This window comes from Varanus komodoensis, unplaced genomic scaffold (assembly GCF_004798865.1).
Source record: "Varanus komodoensis strain SLA01 unplaced genomic scaffold, ASM479886v1 scaffold2, whole genome shotgun sequence".
Taxonomy (NCBI): domain Eukaryota; kingdom Metazoa; phylum Chordata; class Lepidosauria; order Squamata; family Varanidae; genus Varanus; species Varanus komodoensis.
Genome location: NW_025335568.1, coordinates 25,089,868 through 25,109,619, shown reverse-complemented (window position 1 = coordinate 25,109,619; position 19,752 = coordinate 25,089,868). Strand labels below are relative to the sequence as shown.

Here is a 19,752-nt window from a genome sequence, read left to right as displayed (position 1 = left end):
TCGTGTGACATTACCACACTGTGAATTTCCCATCCCCTGCTCCATTGCCGTGGCTGCAGCTTGTGGGGGCAAGGAAATCTCTGGGTTATTGTAAGTTCATTAAGGGTTGCTTAACCCTCAAATGACTAACAATGTCCAGGTTCACATAACACAGCAAGACACTTCACATATTCAAAATTGTGGCCAATACACACGAGAGCACCACACAGTGGCTTACCATGAAATGAGAATGGGGTGACATCATGTCCCATGTAGTGAACGTCACCGTGGATAGCGGATGAGGAAACTTGGGGGTGCTGCTTGTCACAGCAGACATGTGGCTCCCATGACTTCCAGTTCCAGCCTCAGTGCCATTTCTTTGGGTTTGATTATGTATCTATTAGTAAAACCTTATTTGAAATTCTGACCTTTTGATTATAGAAAAATTGGTACAAATGCAAGCCAATTTTTTCATTCTTGATGTAACTGGAAATAATTGAAACTATTGTGGTGTGAAACAAGTCATTCATGGTAATTTCACTGGAATTACGGTAAATGTGTTTCTGCTTCAGATTTAAGAGTGGAAAATTTTTAAGAATGCCCTTGATACTTCTAAAAAGGTGCCTAAATATAGCCATGTCAATTTCTGGCACCATTGTCAAAATGAGCAAGTGAAGGAATATTGTACACCAAATATAAATTCTGCTATGTATGTTTCAATATCATAATTTCCCTCCAATGCCTTTTCATTGCCAAACTAACAAACTATGTGGGGTAGCTTAGGATGAGAGTTGTAGCTCAGTTATGGTGTTCATCTTCTCTGCTTGTTAAACCATAACTAGGAACAAACATTGTGATGACTACTCCATTTCAATGTCCTCTTCCTTCAGCATGCTGGCCCTATGTAGCTTAACTACAATTTCCCATTATATCTGGATATACTGTGGTTCAAAGTCACTTTTCACTAACTGGGATCTTAAATTGTGGCCTTTACCTGGTTGAAGACCTTTCTTAGTTAACTGATATTTTGCCACCATTTCCTGCTTTAGATGTAACAGGGAACTGTAGATAAAGCTAGTTACTAGATTCAACACATAGCAGAAGAGCGGTACTTAGCTCATATCTACTAAAATGTGGTAGGGATCTGATAAATGCATCTGTAAAACAAGTGGCAAACCAAATTACCAGCCCAGTTATTATCATAGCTGAGTCTGGAGTTTGAATTGTGTTTGGATGGAGAAGGCTTAACATTGCTTTGGATCAATTGTAGCTTTTTCAGCAGAGGAGGTGAGTTCAGAATTTGTTTTTATCATAGTATTTTTGTTGACATACAATGAAATAGAACCCAAAGAATAATGACAACCCAATCCAACATGTGATCATTACATCCACGTTGAAATGCCACACATTCACCAAACTTAGTTATTAGTAAAGTTGTCATTTTTAATGTTTAAAAGTGTGTGATTTACTGATTGCTGCTGTAGCACAATTCCATGAATGGTGCTCTTAACTGTGACATTGCAAGGATAATATATTATTTCAGGCGCAATTCAGAGTTAACTATTGAAAGCTGGGTTGACACTTCCTTCTCAAGAGGAAGGATTATTCATTGAAATTTAAGTAGTACAATTATAAGACTATGATCACTTCTATGAATAAGGATCATGCGATTCTATAGTTGAAACAGAGGCACTTGTAGAACTCACTCCGCCACTTCATTAATAATGCATACAACATGTGTGTACAATTTGCATATCATTTTCCCTCCAGACATGGATTATATGCGTTGAAAAAGGAATTTTCAAGTTGCTCATGTAGGCATATTCAGATATACTGCCAATGGCAGCATTACATTGTATGTGCAATGCTTCCCACATCAACACGGGCAAGATTCTGATCTGAAAAGTATTTCAGTAGGTCTCTGCTTCCCGCTTACCTGTTCAGAGCAGAACAAATTAGCTGCATGAACAATTCACTTCTTATTTGTACCAAGATTCTTATATTTGTATTGATAGGCAATCTGCTGACTCCATATGTTTTGGAATCCAACTCCCATAAATGGAAGCCAGCATAGCTAATGGTCCGTGATTGTGGGATTTATAATCCAAAACATTTGGAAGGAATCAGTTGCAAATCCCTGGATAATATAATTTGAGATCTGTCTTTACAAAATATCTTGCCAAATTTACATTTCTTAATCAATTGATAATTTAGAATATTATTTGTTTTCAACTATCACTATCAGATTTTAAATAAAAGGTATAGTATAATGGCATCAATCAACATACTACAAAGTTTTGCAATAGTTGAATTAACATGATTAAAAATCCTTACTCTACACAACCCTAAAACAGACCCTAGGTCATGTAAGGGTTAAACAAACCTCACATTCTTGCACAAATGTTATGTTCAAATTGGTGGACACATGTGCACCACAGCTTCACAGCAGGTTGCCATGGCCTACGAATAGCCACATATATCACATACTATGATACAAATACGGTAGAAAAATACAATTAGAAATGAAGATTGAAGTAAAGTATTTTTCTGCATCTCTACAGAATCGTAAGTATGGATTTCTTTCTAAAAAAAAAGGGTACAATCCATAAAAAATATTCATAAAAAATCTTCCAGCCTGGTCATATGTATGAAAAGGTGTCCCACTAACTTCAGTGGTGCTTACTTTCAAGGAACTATTGACCAAATAGTAGCTGAGGTTTCACCAAAATCATTGAGAGTGATCTGTCACCAAGGGTGCATTCCTGTTGCCCTGTGCCTGATGCAGGTAGGCCTCTGAACTTGGGGGCTTGTGTTCATCCAGCTCAGGGTGTGAGGCGTGTCAGCAGTGATCTATGCAACCCTGAAATTCATTTAGATGGCCATTTTCAGCTGTCTAGATGGAGCACCATGGATAGAAAAGGCAGAAGGCTGAGGCACCATTTGGATGTGACATAATCCATTGGTCATCTCCACTCCCCGTCCCCTGGCACACTACTTTTCTTTCTTTCTGGCACCAGTTTGTAAGCTTGGAGAGGCAGCTGGCACAGTTCTGTCTGTTCCAGGGATGAAGGGTCAGATAGGAGTTTGGCTTTAAGAGGCACAACACGGAGGTCACAGGACCTTGGAGGTGGGACTCTGAATAAACCTGAAGCCCCCCAGGTGATGTCAACCCAGGAGGGCAAAGGATTGCGCCGTAAATGTTATGTTAGTCTCTCTTTGATTTTAGCACCCACTTTTACTGCCGAATTGCTCAGATCAATTAAGCACATCCTTCCTTGATCTAAACAGGAATTATATACAATACATGGATCTTGGGTACACCTAGCTTAATCTGGTTTGAGTTTGCTGATTTGTGAGAAAGCCAGCAAAAATGGATTGGCACTATCTTAACAGTGCCTTTAAGTTTTTTAAACTTATTGTTTTATTGCTTAAGTTTTTTAATTTTTGTTTTGGTATGACTAAGCATAGTCCACCACACTCTTTTTAACCACAGACATAACATTATATTTGTCTGTTGACTTATGGAAGCTGATCCCTGGCCCAATAAAATCAGTGCTGCAACTTAGATGCTGATAGGAGCAGTTTAGCTTTATTCATCTTTCTATCAAATATATTGTTATAAACAACTCAGCAACTAAAAATCTGCCTTTTCTTTAGTTTACCAAAATAGTTGTAAAAGTACTGTAGATGTAAACTGTATATTTTCCAGAATTGGACTTACTTACTCCAATACCTTTGTGTGTCTGCAAACACACACAAATACTCTTAAACAGATCCTCTAGCCAATAATATGTAATGTGCCCGTTTAATTCTATATAGAAATAAAACCTTGCTACTTTTCTAAAATGTACCTACCATTTACAAAAGCTAAAGTGTACAAAACAAAGCCAAAAGTATCACAAGTTACAGAACAGCAGCATATATTGTTGGTATATTAATAGGTAATGGTATGTTAATATTTGAGACTGACACCTGAAATGATGAATGTACAAAATATCAGAAGAATACTTGTTTCATTGCTGCTGAATTGTCATCTGACACTGGTTTTTCCTTTCAATTTGTAGCAGCCAAGAGTTTACTGAAGAAACCTGATGGAGTGAAGGTAGGCTACAAATAATGACATCTAACAATATGTCTCATTCTCTTTTAATTACCTTGTGATGTTCACAATTTTGTTTTGCACTTTAATATTTATTAGGGTTTTTTTTAACACACACATTCTCACACACTTGAATAAATTTAAATTAGATTATCATGAAACAGCCTTTTTGAATGGTAGCTCCGTTAAGTTCATGACATTCAAATTGTGAGAATATTGCCACAAGTGTTAGCAAACTTTTACCTATATTCTGTCAGAAGTAGTCAGTGTGTTTTGGTAGAAGTCAATGAATTTAAGAGCTCTGGTAACTAGTTCAGTTTAAATAAGATTTTTTGTATGAAACAAAAAAGTTTGCAGTTTTCATATAAGATAAAGAATTTCTAAATGTATGGCTTAAGAACTCTGTAGGGTGAGAAATGCTTTTCAGGTCTAATGCACTAGATAAATATTTTGAAACACATGTAAGAAAATTAATTTCATTTTATGAGAAGAATTAAATAAAACATTTCCGTGATCATGAGAAAATGTAACTTCTTTTTCTTCTGTTTTGCTAGATTTCATTGGAGTGTGTTTTTGACCTCAGCTTTTAACCTTTCAGTTTGTTTTCTTAAATATATTTGCTTTACATGTCTAATTCACTGTATATTCCTCTTGGACTTTTGATATGTTTACTCTTTCATATTTCATGTATAAGTACCCTAGTAACCCAGGCCATACAAATCTAGATCAATATCAGTCAGAGGCAACATGATTCTCCAATGGACCCGGCATACATCCAAAGATTAGTTGGACCTATTTTAGAATATTATTTGACATGCCAGAGAAGCACAGGACTTGTATCCTATTCTGTTCTCCATTACCACCCTTGGAAACTATGTCAGAATTCAACTTGTGTTATTTGGGAACTATACAAAAGGATGGTGTTTGATGCTCACCTACTTCTTTCCAGTGGAATAAAATGGCTGATTGTACTGGTCACTGTTAGGTAATTTCATTTAAAGCGAAACTTAAAGTATCTGAAACATACTCCAAGTGAAAGAGGTTGTTTCATTCAATGTCATTTTCCTTTGCAGGTCTGTAATTGTCTCTGTCAACATGAATCTGTTTAAACCATGGGTTTACAACCTTTTTGGCCCCAAGGCTGCATGTAATGCTGGCTCAGGGCCCCCATGCATGCACACACACGCACATGTGTGCATACTTAAACAGCCATGTGCAATACACACACACACACACACACACACACACACACACACACACAGATGCACCCCATGACCCTTGATACAGATGGCTCTTCTGTTGCTGCTGCATGCTGACCATCTATGTTAGGATCTCTAGGGGAGGGAGTCAGAAGTACAGACAAAGGAGAAATTGGTGATGGTGAGTCAGGGCACCCTTGCAGGGCACATGCAGCCATCAAGCCACAGGTTGTGCACCCCAGGTTTAAAAAGTAATGCTGATGGCAGCTGTTGACCGGCATTTTGCTAGCACTACATTCTCTGTTGTGTTTGTAATCATACAGAATGGTGGTTGTTGGGAAATGTATATCGTAGCAGTGTAGAAGTGTTTGTTTTCACCATTCTTCTCATGCAGGATATCCTATTTCCATCCACAGTATTTCTTCCCTTCTTGCATATTAGGCCTTTTTGAAACAGACAGACAAAGAATATACTGTTCTCCATGCATTATTATTTCAAATCCAACCAGTCATATTTTCTTCTTTTCCTTTCTCTCTGACTGGTCAAATCAGAAAAGGAAGTCAAGTTCGAGTGTTCAAATGATGGTGAGGATTTTTATCTGCCAGATTTTTCTTCCTATGAAACGTTCACACTTAGAGATGAAATAGTTGTATTTGGATCTGCTAACATAACACAAGAAGCTGCAAGATTTTAAAATGGCAGGCTTGTGACTTCTGCATCAGTTTAATGTTACATAACACTCTGAATTAACCTTTTGCAATTCTTCCACAGCAAGGTCATAGAGTGTATGAATATCAGTGCAAAGCAGATGTAACACTGGCCCGTTTAACTACTTTACTGCAGTAACACTGTTATTTGATCGCCTTTCATATATTTGCTATTATTTCCTTATATTTAAAGCAGGTGAAATTTTGAAAAAGGTAACCTAGTGATACAACTCTAGTTTCAAATATTTCAACAGTTCAGTATTTCTGGAGCTAGTGTCCATTTCTTACAGATATTTACAACAAATAATAACATTTGGTCATTGTTGTTACAAACACAAACTTGTATACTACTGCAAGTACCAGATGCTTTATTTATTAATAATATCACTATTTTCCCATTTTAAAAAGAGTAAACACTTTTGAAAGTCTGCTTTTTACCTTTCTTCTTTTTAGTTCTCATATTTCTGATGCTGAATAATACAATTATTTTAAGTGGCTAGTTGTTAGGGCCAGAGATCCAGATTCATAGCAGTATAGCTATTGATATGAGAGCCAACCCAGAACAACAAAAAAAGGCAAAACAAAACAAAGTGCTAGTGAAAAATCACTGTACAGGTTACATCTGGCCAAGTAATAAGCATAAGGCATCGCCTAAGTGCTCGTTTGCCCTGAAAGCTATTTTCATTGCATATAATCCCATCCTTTGACACCCAGTGCACACTTAGCCATTATTAAGCTTCAACAATCCCGGACACTCCAAATAGTCACCATCTGCTATTTTTGCTGATGCTGATCTTTCATTTTGGTAAGATGAGTAATGGCCCTCCAAAGCCCTATCTTTCCTAACTTTCTGCCATTGGAACATAATTTTTTTTGTGCTGGGTCCCCACAAAAGTCTAGCTCAGTATTCCTTGCCCTCATGCAAGGAAGGGGGGGGGGAGAATTTATTCTGCACACAGGCATTTTCTTGAAGATAGAGAAAAAGTAAAAAAAATAAAATTATGCCCAGCTATGCAGAAGTAAATTGTTAAGGTTTAAGAAAACTTAATCAAATTCCCATTTGTAAAGTGTGTGTACTTACCATAGCTATGCATAAAAGTTTCAGTCCTATTAAATTATTTATTTTTATCCTGCTCAAATTTAATTAAAATCACTGGGATCTGTTGAAAGAGAGGATTACTTTTCAACACACATTTTATCTAATTTACCAAGCTTGCTAATGCTTTTGAAAGAAATAATATTGTGCACCTGTTTACTCTGTACATATGTGCATTTTTCTTTGAAAATGGAAAATGGTCTTGGCCACCAAATATTTTAGAATGGTTTACCTTACTCAAAAACAAATAAGATGCAGCCAGTTGTAAGACTTGCCAAATTATATATGGTGAGCTTCAAGAAAAGCACAAAGTTTTTGTCTGCAGTAGAACTGCTGCACAGTATATATGCAAAAAAATCCTTTTAGTTTGGAAATATTTCTATAGCAAGCGCTCTAATAATTCTAGTAACAATCCAGTGACCACTAGCATTTGCCCCCATCTGCTTCCTTTTCGGCTAATCAGACTTTCCTTTCCCCATTGCAGATGAGCAGGCAGTTTTTGTCAGGGTGGCAAGGAAAGAGTAAAAAACAAAACAAAAAACCCTTTTCCTGTACCACAAATCCTACTTGCCTCCTTTTCATTGTGTCTCCTTAAATTTAAATCATATGTGTTAATTCTTCACACACAGCTTGATCCTAAGTGACATTTACTGCTGGTAATTCTTCCCATTGTTACTAAGGACAATACTTCAATGGATTTCTCAAAACACTTTGTGAGTTGTCCCTGTGTGATTATGTGAGCCCCATATGGAAAGAACTGTGGAAAGAACTGTTAACTTTTGTGTCATTTTCAAAGGGTATCCACCTCAGAGATGCATAAATAAATGTTTTGAGTCATCCTGTGAAAGAGGGATGTTCTTTCAGAGATGAAAGTTGCTTGAGTGATACTTAATATTTGATTCCTGCTCAGTCTTTCCATCTTTTTTCTCTTTGTATGTGGTCACTTTCTTTTTCTTCTATTTTGAGAATGTTGCTCCTGTAGTGCTCCAATTTGTATTCAATTATTTTATTTTGCTTGTATTTGCTTTTGCTTTAGAAAGTGAGTCATTTTTCTTGTTATTGCATAGTACATTTTTTGGCTCAAACTCTTCATGGTATTCAAAATTTAATCTCAGAAATGCTCAGTGAGAGAATAAGTGCTTCGCTAATGAGGTATGGTGGTTCTTGAGGAAGGATGGCACCTCTCATAGCATCTATTTCAAAAATATACATCTGTGAAGGTGTACACCATCGTACCCCTACAAATACAACACAAAGCACCTGAGTTTCAAAAGTATTTTTTGCTCAGGCTAGTCATACGCAGCACTGGTGCTTCTAGATGCACAAGTACACAAATGTAACTTAGAGTGTTATCATATTGGATGGTCTCTGCACAGATCAAGGGCTTGGAGGCTGGAGACTCCCATCTATGCTAATTCTTGCCAGCTGGAACCAAGCAAGGTGGGAGGAACAATGAAGGAGTTTTCACCTGCCATCCCTCCATTAAAAGTATTCTAAAATTCTAAAAGTATTTCTAGCTTGCTTATCTTCTTTGACTTGAGGGTGGGAATAGAGGCTTTAGAATTCTGTGGATCCTGGCATCTTCTCCTTCCTTCCCACCCAACAGCATTCCCCCTTTCTACAAATACTTCCATGACAGTTGGGAGGAATGGAGGGAAGATCCCTGATCAAATCCTTTCCTCTGCACCCATAGCTCTCCTTACAGGCACAGAAGGGGAAATCTACAGCATCTTATGGAACCCCAGATCTGTCTGGGAACCACAGGATGGCTTCACCCGTTGTAGTCTATGTAATGGACTACAGTCTAGGGCAGTGATGGCGAACCTTTTAGAGACCGAGTGCCCAAACTGCAACCCAAAACCCACTTACTTATTGCAAAGTGCCAATACTGCTATAAAACCTGAATACTGAGGTTATACATTAACATCTTTTGTCTTAAAACTAAAACACAATAACAGAGCTTTCAATGATACAAACAGCTTTTTATTGAATGGTAAAAGTTTGGTGTGCTTTTGCACAATTAATTTGATCTTTGCTGTTGTATGCATGCTGATATTCAAAACTCAAAGCTAAAATCTTGTGTTAATAAAAACGAATGTATTAAAACGCACAGCCAGTCCAAGCAAATATATATATATATCCTTGGCTGTGCACTGACCGGCCATGCGAAAGCTCAGATGAATCACGGCTAATGAGTCACAGCTCGTGACATCATCATCTGGCGCCACTACTCCTTTCTGAGCATGTGCATGGCCCCTGTGTGTGCTGTTATCCAATGCTCAGCTGCTGGGGTGATGGTGGGGCAACTTGGCTTGTGTGCCGACAGCGAGGGCTCTGCGTGCTCGCTGCAGCACACATGCCACAGGTTTGCCACCACTGGCCTAAGGCATCAAAGCTTATATAGAATGTTGCCACACTAGGAATAAACAAATGATGAAGGATCCTATTTGCTTTTATTACCATAATAGTTATCCCTGTTAGTATGGAAACTTAAGTGTATGGAGCCTTCATTGTTCTCCTGCTGATAGTGCAACATGTTACTTTGTCCCAGTCTGTTCTGTGCTAAGTCATGCACATACCTTTCACCAGGCCTGCAATCACTGATTGCTGCATTTTGAAGATGAAGCTGGTGACATCTTATTGCTTAAGGCTGTCCTGTGTGTTCCCTGGGTAACTCCCACATGTTTACAGTTTGGATTAGAATTAGAATCTGAATCTTGGTTGTGTGTTCAAGCAGTGACATGCATCCTTCACCTCTGTTAAAGCCTTCAGCATTTCCAAGTGGTGTCATTTAATTAAAAAATGCAACCAAGCTTTTTAAAGATATGACAGAATATATCCCACCAGCACCCTTACTTTTATAGGTTTGTACACAATTTTAGAAGCCAGTAAAGCTGGAACAGCCCTCCTCAACCTGATATTCTCCAGAGTACAACTCCCATTATCTCAATGTTGCTGATGCTGATTGGGAGTGGTAGTCTAACACATCTGAGAGCACCAAGTTGGGGAAGGCTACTCTAGAACAATATTTACTGTAATCTGAATGGGAGACCATTAGATCACCACATAACAATAGGAATTTTATACACACACACACACACACACACATATATATATATAAATATTTGTGATAGGTTTTTTAAAGATAGCCAATATTATGCAGATGTTTTAAAATTCTTAGCAAAAAAAAGTCGTATTTCCATTCTTGTTTTTCTTTCACGTGTAATGCTTTATCTTCACCATTCTTATGTTAGTGGAGCAGTAAATATTCTGTATTGCTGATCAGCTAAACTTTCTATCTTATTTTTATAAAGTTGTACTTTTTATGCCAGTGTTCAAGTTATAATTACATTTTACCACATTTTTAAGAAAAACCCTGCACCAAGTTTTTAAACATTTAACTTATTTCCATGGCACCTAAAATACCTGATAGATAAGTGTGGATGAGTTCTTAAAATGCATACAAGAACTGAAATATTTTTGGGGGATAGGAAACTATGTAATTAGGTTTTCTATGGCATTTATGGATGTATAGTTCTCACCCGGTTCAATAACCCCTCATGATGTAAATTAGACTGAGAAATTAACTTGTCTATAGGAAAATCAAGCAGAAGGGGTCTTAACATTACAGTATCCCCTACTCTATTTAAATCACCTTTACACACACTTCACAAAATACAAAAGCTACAAATGGTGTGACTCTATTAGACAAACCAAGGCCTGCCTACAATAGTTGTTTTAGGCATCACTGGTCCTTCTTTCTGCACTGACTTTATAAAGGGGCATGCAATGGAAAACAAGAGCTGTAAGTTACAGAATTTAGAATTCTGCTGAATATATATTTTGTGGTCCAGTTTAAGTGAATTCCTGTTGTGTCTGGAGAAAGAGAAGTATCTTGCATTGTGCTACATGTTGCAAATATCTTAAATTGTGTTCAGCCTTAACATGAATACAAGAGTGTTTTCAAAACAGTGTAATCATTAATTTGTAACATTTATATCCTGCCTCTATATAGTGAACTCTGGATGACATTTTTATGACAAATGGAATGCATATGCTTTATGTGAAATACTAAATGTATTTCAATGAAAATATCCAAGGGTATCTATGGAACTCATTTTACCAGTAACATGGAAGTACTCCACTGCACTAATTATAGCAGCTTGAAATTGAGCTGACTCCTAAGCTAACCTCAAAGCGGATGCACTTTATTCAATAGCATCATATCCAAATGTGGGAGGTGGCAAATAAATTTTTGGAAATGTAGGCCTATTTTCTCTAAGCCTGAATTAATTGCATATTGCCTGGTTTTGGCTACTTTTAAGAAATCTAGTAACACAGCTGAACCATAGTCTATGCAGCAGCTCCTAGCATATTTTTGAATTGCATTGGGAGAAGCTGCTATAGGTTTTTTTTTAACTAAATCTGTTGTCATTATTCCTTTTGATTTTATAAATTCATTCCTCTGTCAATCTTTATCTCCATATCTATATCTGTGTATAGGTATTCTATATAAGAAGATATAGATATATATATCTGCTATGAGAGGTCTAAGGCTTGTTTGTTTCTGTTTTCTGCATACCTACAGATAAACAACAAAACCAACGTAGTAACCAGCCCCAAAGAAAATATTCCTACCCCAGCGCTGGTATACCTGGCTTTTTCCTTTAACTTGCTTTTGAGTTCCATTTGCGCGCTCTCTCTCTTTCTCTTGCCTTTCCCTTTTTTTTTTACTCGTTTGCTTTCTAAAAATTTGAAGTGCTTTTTTTCTTGGGAACTGGGCATTGGTTTTTGGTCTGTTTTCAAGAGCCAGTTCATTGTGAAAGTGTATGTTGTTTCTAATTAGCCAATGTGACATAGAAAATGGATGTACTAGTGCAGTAGCATTGGTAGCTGTAGCCGAGTTCCTTTGCATGCCATATTAGAAAGTGAATAGAATTGCTTTTGTGCTCGTCTTAGCAATTCGGTCAACGACTATTTTGGTATTTATAAATGAGGCTTAAACAAAATGTCTTCCTTTCAAAAAATAATAACTTGAGTCAAGGAGAGCTAATAAGATTATTGCTAGGCAACAACTGAGTAGACCTTATTCAGATTCTCATTCTCTAATTTCTCAGCAGGACATTTCAAGATTTCAGTTACTGGGATCAAGAGGCATCTAGCTCTAAAGCTTGTTATTTACCACTGCTATCCTTTAATACATAGGAGTCATTACTTCATAATAGCCTCGGCAGGGAATGTATAACTACTGAGTCAGGCTATTTATATAGTAACCTTGCTGCTGTTACTTACTCTGATTTCTCAGGGCTGCACAGCAATGTCTCAGAATTAAATCCTGCCACTTAATTACCAGATTATCAGATGCATCCCACCATCCATTTTTTACTAAGCCTAGATGAAGAAATGATACCTATGTCCCCATATTTGTGCAGTTTAATTTATATTCCATACATGTTCTAAAAGTACTTGCTTGATAGATTCTGACACCAAGTACTTCCCCAATTTCTTGCATGCATGAATGAATGTGTGTGTGTGTGTGTGTGTGTGTGTGTTCAGTTCTTGAATGAAAATTCAATTCTTGAATGAAAATGTGTGCCCCTGAGCCACAAACTCTACAGATATTTTTGTAGATAGAAGGAGGGGTTTAAATTCTGAATTATATCTTTTTCCATTGTTGCTGTTAATTTCTGAAATGGATCCCAAGCAGTTAACATCTTTCAGCACTTCACACATAGGATATAGAATTGTTGTGAAGCTGCTTAGCCACCTGTAGTGCCTCTTTACCTTGTAGGGTGCATCACAATCACTTAATTAACATAGGGAACCTTACTTTCCCCCATAGACTTAAAAGTGGAAATTGGATAAAAATGCAACAAGCCACATGATTTGGGACATCGTAAAAGAGTCAGTGCCTCTCTAGATCTTCAGAGCTTTAAAACCCTGCATGTGTGTTAACCATGAATAAGGTCTTTGCATGCTGCTACAGTAGATTTGGTGGCCTTTCTTGCTGGATTGCCAGTTTCATCCTCTGGCAGAAGCTAACATTGCTTTAGCTCTTGTCGGTGCTTAGCACTTGTCATCTGGTTCTTCTCATTGTCCCTCTCACTAATGAAAAATCTATTTACTGAGAACTGTTTTTTCTCTCTATTTTGTTCTCACTCAGGAGCCCCAAACCACTGTAATCCACAACCCAGATGGAAATAAGGTATTCAGAAAGAATCAGTGACATTCTGCTCTTTTCAAATTACAGATTACATTCAGCATTCCAAACCACAGAGCTTGTGCAGGCCTTGTGAAGGCCTTGATTAGGAAATTAGGTACTGGGTACTAACATGATTAGGGAAGCCTGTAGAGGACTATTTCATTTGTAACTGGAGAACTTTTCCTCAACCATAGTGCAGGTTACTTGAAGTTGACAGTGTATAAGTTCTAGTAGGAGCCATTCTGTGCTGTTGGTCTAAATCTCAGGCTTCTGACTAGAACAGAATGTTTTTGAGTAGAAAGTTTTCCCACAGATTCTGAAGCCATCTTAAGATTTTATATATACAACACTGACTGAAATTGATGGAAGGTACATTTGAAGATATGTCCCATCATCTGTTTCCCATGCTCATTCATTAGGTAGAACAAGGGTGGGGAACTTTTTTATTTTGTTCTGGGTATGCACAGCTAATTTAAATAGGTGAGCTGCACCTGAATGATACATGCATGTGTTCATGCTGGCAAATGCACATTCTCACACGAACTATTCCTGAAGATGTGCACATTCTCCCCTACCCTCTGCACACCTATTTCATAAATGTTTTCCAATGAGTAAGCAGCAGCTCCAAGAATAAGTGTCCTTTTGGCAAGGAAATGTAATAAGTATACTTTCTGTCCCATTCTACCTTCATCTTTCTGGGAAGCCAGTGAAGCCAGATATCCATCTCTAATGGGTCCAGACCAAAAGGACCCATTAGGTCCAGAAGAGTATAAGAGTCTCCATGAAAGGGAAGTTACTGGCCTATCGACATGGAGTTCTCCACCCTTGTTCTGTGAAGTGACTTCTACACTGAACTTCAGGCTTCTTTCAGAACATCATCCAGCTGCTAACACCTGGGGTGTTATCTGAATTTCACAAATACTAATTATTTTTACGTGGGAGGGTCATTCATCTCTTTATTCTGTTGCTTATGATGGCCATGTATATTGAATCGCATTGCATCGCAAATGGTGTTTCCCTTGCATGAACTTGGAATTGGGCTAAGCAACTGTTGAGTTGAAAATCTTGGAATTAGCGGCTTACACTTGAAAATAACTTTCCATCATATTGTCACTGCTCCAGACTTAAATTTAAAGATGTGTTTGCCAATGCAAATTCTGACATAGCTTGAGCAAGTTGCCTATCCCAGGATTAGGGAATACCATAATTAGTGCCTTATAAACCAGTAATCAAAGAAAATCTTACTGAATGCTTGGCTAGTGGTACACTTGTCTGATTCATCTAATATAATTACTTGTAGCTGCCCTCTGTTGTGTTTGTGGACAGTACTTAAGGGGCAGTGTTAACACTACAGGCCTTTCTCAAGCATGTGTCCCAGTTAATTTTGTTAAGATCCCAGTTTTTATATCTTCATTTTCATATTTATTTTGTACTCTCTGGTGTATATTCATAAGCTGAATTGTGCTGTTTACTTTGCTATCCTCATGAGTTATGTTTGCCTTTTGCATTGTGTTTAATATGCAGTTTACAGCCTACATTTTCACTAACGTCAAATTTTCACTTGACTGCAAAAACTAAATGAGTTAAAACATCATAGTTCTTGGCATCACTACATCTACTTGGCTCCTCTGTATGATTATAGGCAATTGATATAAATGTGTTCCCCTACGCCTGAAACAAACACTAAAATGTACCTCAGCATTGATATGAAAATTACTTGTAGGGAAACTGCTGTTAAGGTGCATCACTTACTCTTCTCCCCACCACCACCAAAAAGCTTTTTAGCATGATGGGTGAAATGGGTGCTTCCATGAAGTTGGCTTGTGAGGTGATGCATGGGAATTCTTCTGTTTTATGTATGTATGTCAGTTGCTTCTACTTCTGTGTGTATAGATTTCATAAACATTTTAGAGAAGCGTGCAGTATAACCTATAAAGCATGATACGTCTGTGTGTGCCTTTTGACTCTTGAGCATTCTAACACCAGACAGAGCATGAAGGTTTATTGTGAGTGGTTGGGCAGATATTTGGAATGGTGTAGTGCTCATTGATATAAACAGCTATGTGCATACATCTTGTGTTTTAATTGTTGATAATACATCAAGCTTTTGGAAATTTCCATTTGAACATGCATTTTATGTTTGTTTGGGGTGGGTGTGGGGATAAAAGGACACTGTCAAGTGTGTTGGTGTTATTCATGTATCCCAGTTCTTATACCAAAGTATGGCATATCTGGAATTGTTGAGGCAGCCTTTCAAATAAGCCTCTGAAATTACCGTACCATAACACAGTTTAGTAGTATATGCATTTATGGTCTAAACAGAAAAGAAAAAAGATCTGTCTTTCTGACCTGAAGATGAATCTGGTGGCTTGACACTTGGTTCCTTATACGCCTGCACTTGATCAATTTTCAGCATTGACCTTATTTGTTAAATAAGATGGTGTGTCTTACATTTATTGGCATTTTTTTCTTTTTTTCTGATGGGCAAAGAAATTTTGCAAAGTCATCTTTTTAAAACAAGACTTTAGCATTAAAAAATGATTAAATTTTATATTGTTGACAGTGTCCTTTTAAGTGCACAGAATCTGTATCATGGATGGATTTATTTTTGTTGTTTGTAGTTCATAAAACTTTGGCAACCATCAGAGATGCTTGCATTTTTGACACTGTGGTGAGTTTAAAAGAAACAGCTGTCCAATGAACTAGTAATTTGTATACTGGCAGAGAACCATAGACAGGCAAAGAAACAGTAGCAGTATACAAAAGCCCCAAAAATCTCTCAGCACATGTCTGTTGTGCCTCTCCATTAACTTCCTTTCTGGGGAAAATAATCAAAAAACCCTGCTCAGGATTTAAAGAGCAACTTCAATTTTAATTTTAATTATTACATTTATTTCCTACCTTTCTTCTGTATTGCTCAATGGCAATGCACAGAAGGTTCCTAGGAGACACTGACTAGACTAGACTTATTTAACTTAAGCAAAGTGACTTCAAGACGATGGGCCTGCCCCTGTAACTTCAACTATTTCATTGGATGTGTCCAATGAGATCTTTGGTTTTATTTATTTAAATGTGTGTGTGTGCAAGCGCATTTGTTTCAGACAGTGGGCTACCATGTTTTATCACCAATGCCTTTGAAATTATCCACAGTTTCCTCTGCGGAGTAGCATGGCCAGGAGAGGAGAGGAGCTAATGCTGCTTGAAAAAACGCAAAAACAAGACCTTTTGGCCCATGGACGTTCTGTTTGCACAGGTTTTTTTTTAATCCTGGAACAGTATCAACATTAGACCACAGACTGTACTCCATCTGTATGGAGTCAATGAGAGCTTTTATGTTTCTGCAATTCAATTAGTAGACACTGAATCATTCTGCAAATGAATTCAGAGTGTATTTCTACAGTGAATGGTTTTGTGCTCTTCAGTGTCAGGCAAAAAATGACTCGTTCTAATGGTCAGCTAAACCAACTCACCATTATCTGTCTAAAAAGCATCAAAGGTTATAAGAAAACCAAATAAGTCCATTTTCAGTTTTTTTCCTTGATATTCCTGTGGAGTTCAAAACAGGACAACAGGAAATATGTCTCTTTAAATGTTCCTTTCCAAACTGGATTGGACCACCCGACATTTTCTTTCAGGTAGAAGCAGTCATTTTCTGTGGTTATTTGTCTGAGTCATGCAGTCATATGGTCTGCTTCTGTGCTTTGCATGATGCACATGACAACAGTTGTAAACTGTCAAGCAGAAGGTAAGAAGAGTGAATCAGTTAATGAATTCATATTGTACTTCTCAACAGGAATCAACAGAGAGCTCTAACACAACCATTGAAGATGAAGATGTAAAAGGTATGCCATAAACATATGGGTAAATGTAGCATCTTTCTGCTATAATGTAACGTTTGCCCACATTTAGTTGTGTGTTGTTGTTGTTCTCATTTCTACACAGCCCCATAGATGCAAAGATACAAAGTATCATTGTTATACAAAGGGTGGTTTCTGAAGATAACAAAAGACTTTTATTTCATATGTTATATGAGGCAAGATTATTGTTAGTTTTACACTTAAAATCAGAACCTAGGATAAGGGAATATTACATTGAACTGGGGATCTTTAGGATATAGGATTAATAGATTTGGAAAGGGTTGGAGGTTTGTTACAGAAAAAAAAATGGAACTCCAGATATGGTTCTATTAGAGGAAACATTGCAACTGCAACATAAAAGAAGACAACATTTCTTTATAATCTTAGGAAAGTGAATGCACAATTTATCAGCTGTCAATGCATTGCTTGTACCATCTTGTACAACCATTGTACCATCTTTGATGATCAGGAGGTGGGAGGCAGTGCTTCAATTCCCCCATCTTTTAAATAGTCTCCAGCCTGAACGCCATAGAGAGATGTTAGCCCATGCCAGAGCTGTACTGATATGTACCTGATACTGACTTTTTCACAGTGTTCCTATCATCCTACACTACATCATTCAGTGCAGGTGTGCTGATGTATTTCCTACATGTGGACAAGACTGCGTTAAAGCAGAAAACTTGTAGGATTATCAAGCTGTTTTTCAGTACCTTCAACAATATATTTTGTTCTAACTTTTCAGCTACATACAGATTCATTATCTTTGAAAGACCTTTGTAGTTTTATGTGACTACTTACCACAGAGCTCGTGTGGAAATTAAAATTATTTTAGATCTTGTGGAAATTAAGGGTTTTCTCTGAAGAGTATATATGCATAGGATAGGGTGTGACATCTTTCCCTGCCGAACCATGAACCCTTTCATTCAGGCTGCAGGACATCTATACATCCCTGTACTATTGGAATGCTATAGGAGAGGGTTGGATGGGCAAATTGCTTTAGCCCCTACCAGCACTAACATGTCAGGGATGACAGGAGTTGTAGTCTACCAACATCTATAGGTCTATGTACAAACATAAAATCTGATATCAGCAGAACTGCTCAATATCGCAAACAAAATCTGTCAATCATCTGTGTAATCTGGGTCCATGCATGGTAAAAGAGTATTTTTTGAAATGGGCCTCTGCAAAGACGAGAGTAATATTGGAAAACAGAAAGGCTCCTTAATTATATGATCACTCTTATGTTTATATATGTTTTTAATTTCCTCTTTCAAATGCCATGTCAGTATGGCTTTTTTCCCTCAAGCAACTTTTCTTAGAAACAAATTCATTCAGTTCCCAATGTTTTGTGTTCTGGACAAATTAACATGTTTATCGTAATTTTCACACTTTTTTCTAAAAGAGGGGTGGGGGACCTGTGACCCTCCAGATGTTGTTGGACTCTGACTTCCATCTGTCCCAGCCACTATTGCCAGTGGCCAAGAATGATGGATATTGTAGTCTGGAGTCCCATGGGTTCCCCACTCCTATTCCAAAGGGGGATCCATCTAAAATTAAGTCCTTGTGTCATTAAAAACAGGCGCTAAAATCTTTTTAATTGAAATCATAGTTTTAAAAATGTATTTGTTGTTTATTTTATAATTATACCTCTATCTTCTGTGTCTTCGATCAGTGAGGCATGCATAGGATTCCTAGCTGGTATTCTGTCCAGGAACTGACCAGACAGAGTGGCTTAACTGCTGCAAACTCACCGCATAATCTGCCTTCAGATCATGCCCTGGTCATGCCCATTAAATCTCAGGAGGATTTTGAAATGCTTAATTTGGCTGGTTGGTGCCCTAAGGTTGTGGGGGGGATGTTAGTTCCACTTTCACTAAACTAATAACTCAAGATGCAGAACAAGATTGCATGTGAAGTGAAGATTCATCCCCTGTTGGTTCTTTCTCCTAAGTGGGAAATGTGTGTGTGTGTCTGTCTGTCTGTCTGTCTGTCTGTCTGTCTGTCTGAGAGGGAGAGCAGTGGGAGGGCAACAGACGAATAGACAAAGGGCACAAAAGGAAAGGCCCCAAGGTAACCTTTCTCAGTAAGAGGCTATGAGGTTGTTTTGCATTTTTTTAAAAAGACAAAACTTTGGGAGAATGTTTGTGTAAAATAAAATGATAAAATATTGAGAGCCTTAATACATTCACATTTTACAATGTAAAATTATTTTGTATTGGCACTGTGCCACACTTATGTTTTGATTCATGAAGGCTAGTTTTAAAATTAATGGTGCTTGTATCTTTGTTTGATAAAACTTTACTGTTGTTATGGTAAGAGTCTGAAAATAGCAAGTACCATTGCATTACATTATGTGCAACACAGAAATTTATTGGAGAAGAAAGTATTGCATACTGTTTGTATGTAGTTCAGTTTTAAAGGTGAGTTCAAGTAAATGGAATTCATAAGATAGTGTTCCTTCGCCTTTATCTTAGACAAGCCAATATGATTTTTTTCCCAAGGAAGAGCGAGTATATTTTTCATATCATTTGTAATGTATGCTGTAGGTTCCTGTGCTTTCTTATGCGATATCTATGCCATTTTTCTAACTATGACTGTGCCTTACATCCTTAA

General features: G+C 37.4%; 1 protein-coding gene across 8 annotated transcripts in view; it reads left to right on the top strand.

The window, feature by feature from the left end:
- The window catches only part of CAMK2D (calcium/calmodulin dependent protein kinase II delta), a 147,380-nt gene that overhangs the window by 101,900 nt on the left and 25,728 nt on the right, over positions 1–19,752 (top strand). For 2 of the 8 annotated variants that reach the window (XM_044429102.1, XM_044429101.1), the window contains exons 13-17: positions 4,044–4,081; positions 5,829–5,861; positions 11,669–11,728; positions 13,244–13,285; positions 17,076–17,124. In XM_044429102.1, the coding sequence (XP_044285037.1) occupies positions 4,044–4,081; positions 5,829–5,861; positions 11,669–11,728; positions 13,244–13,285; positions 17,076–17,124 (222 nt within the window). The remainder of the gene's footprint in view (positions 1–4,043; positions 4,082–5,828; positions 5,862–11,668; positions 11,729–13,243; positions 13,286–17,075; positions 17,125–19,752) is intronic. The other 6 variants (XM_044429104.1, XM_044429103.1, XM_044429106.1 and 3 more) reach the window with 3 other exon arrangements.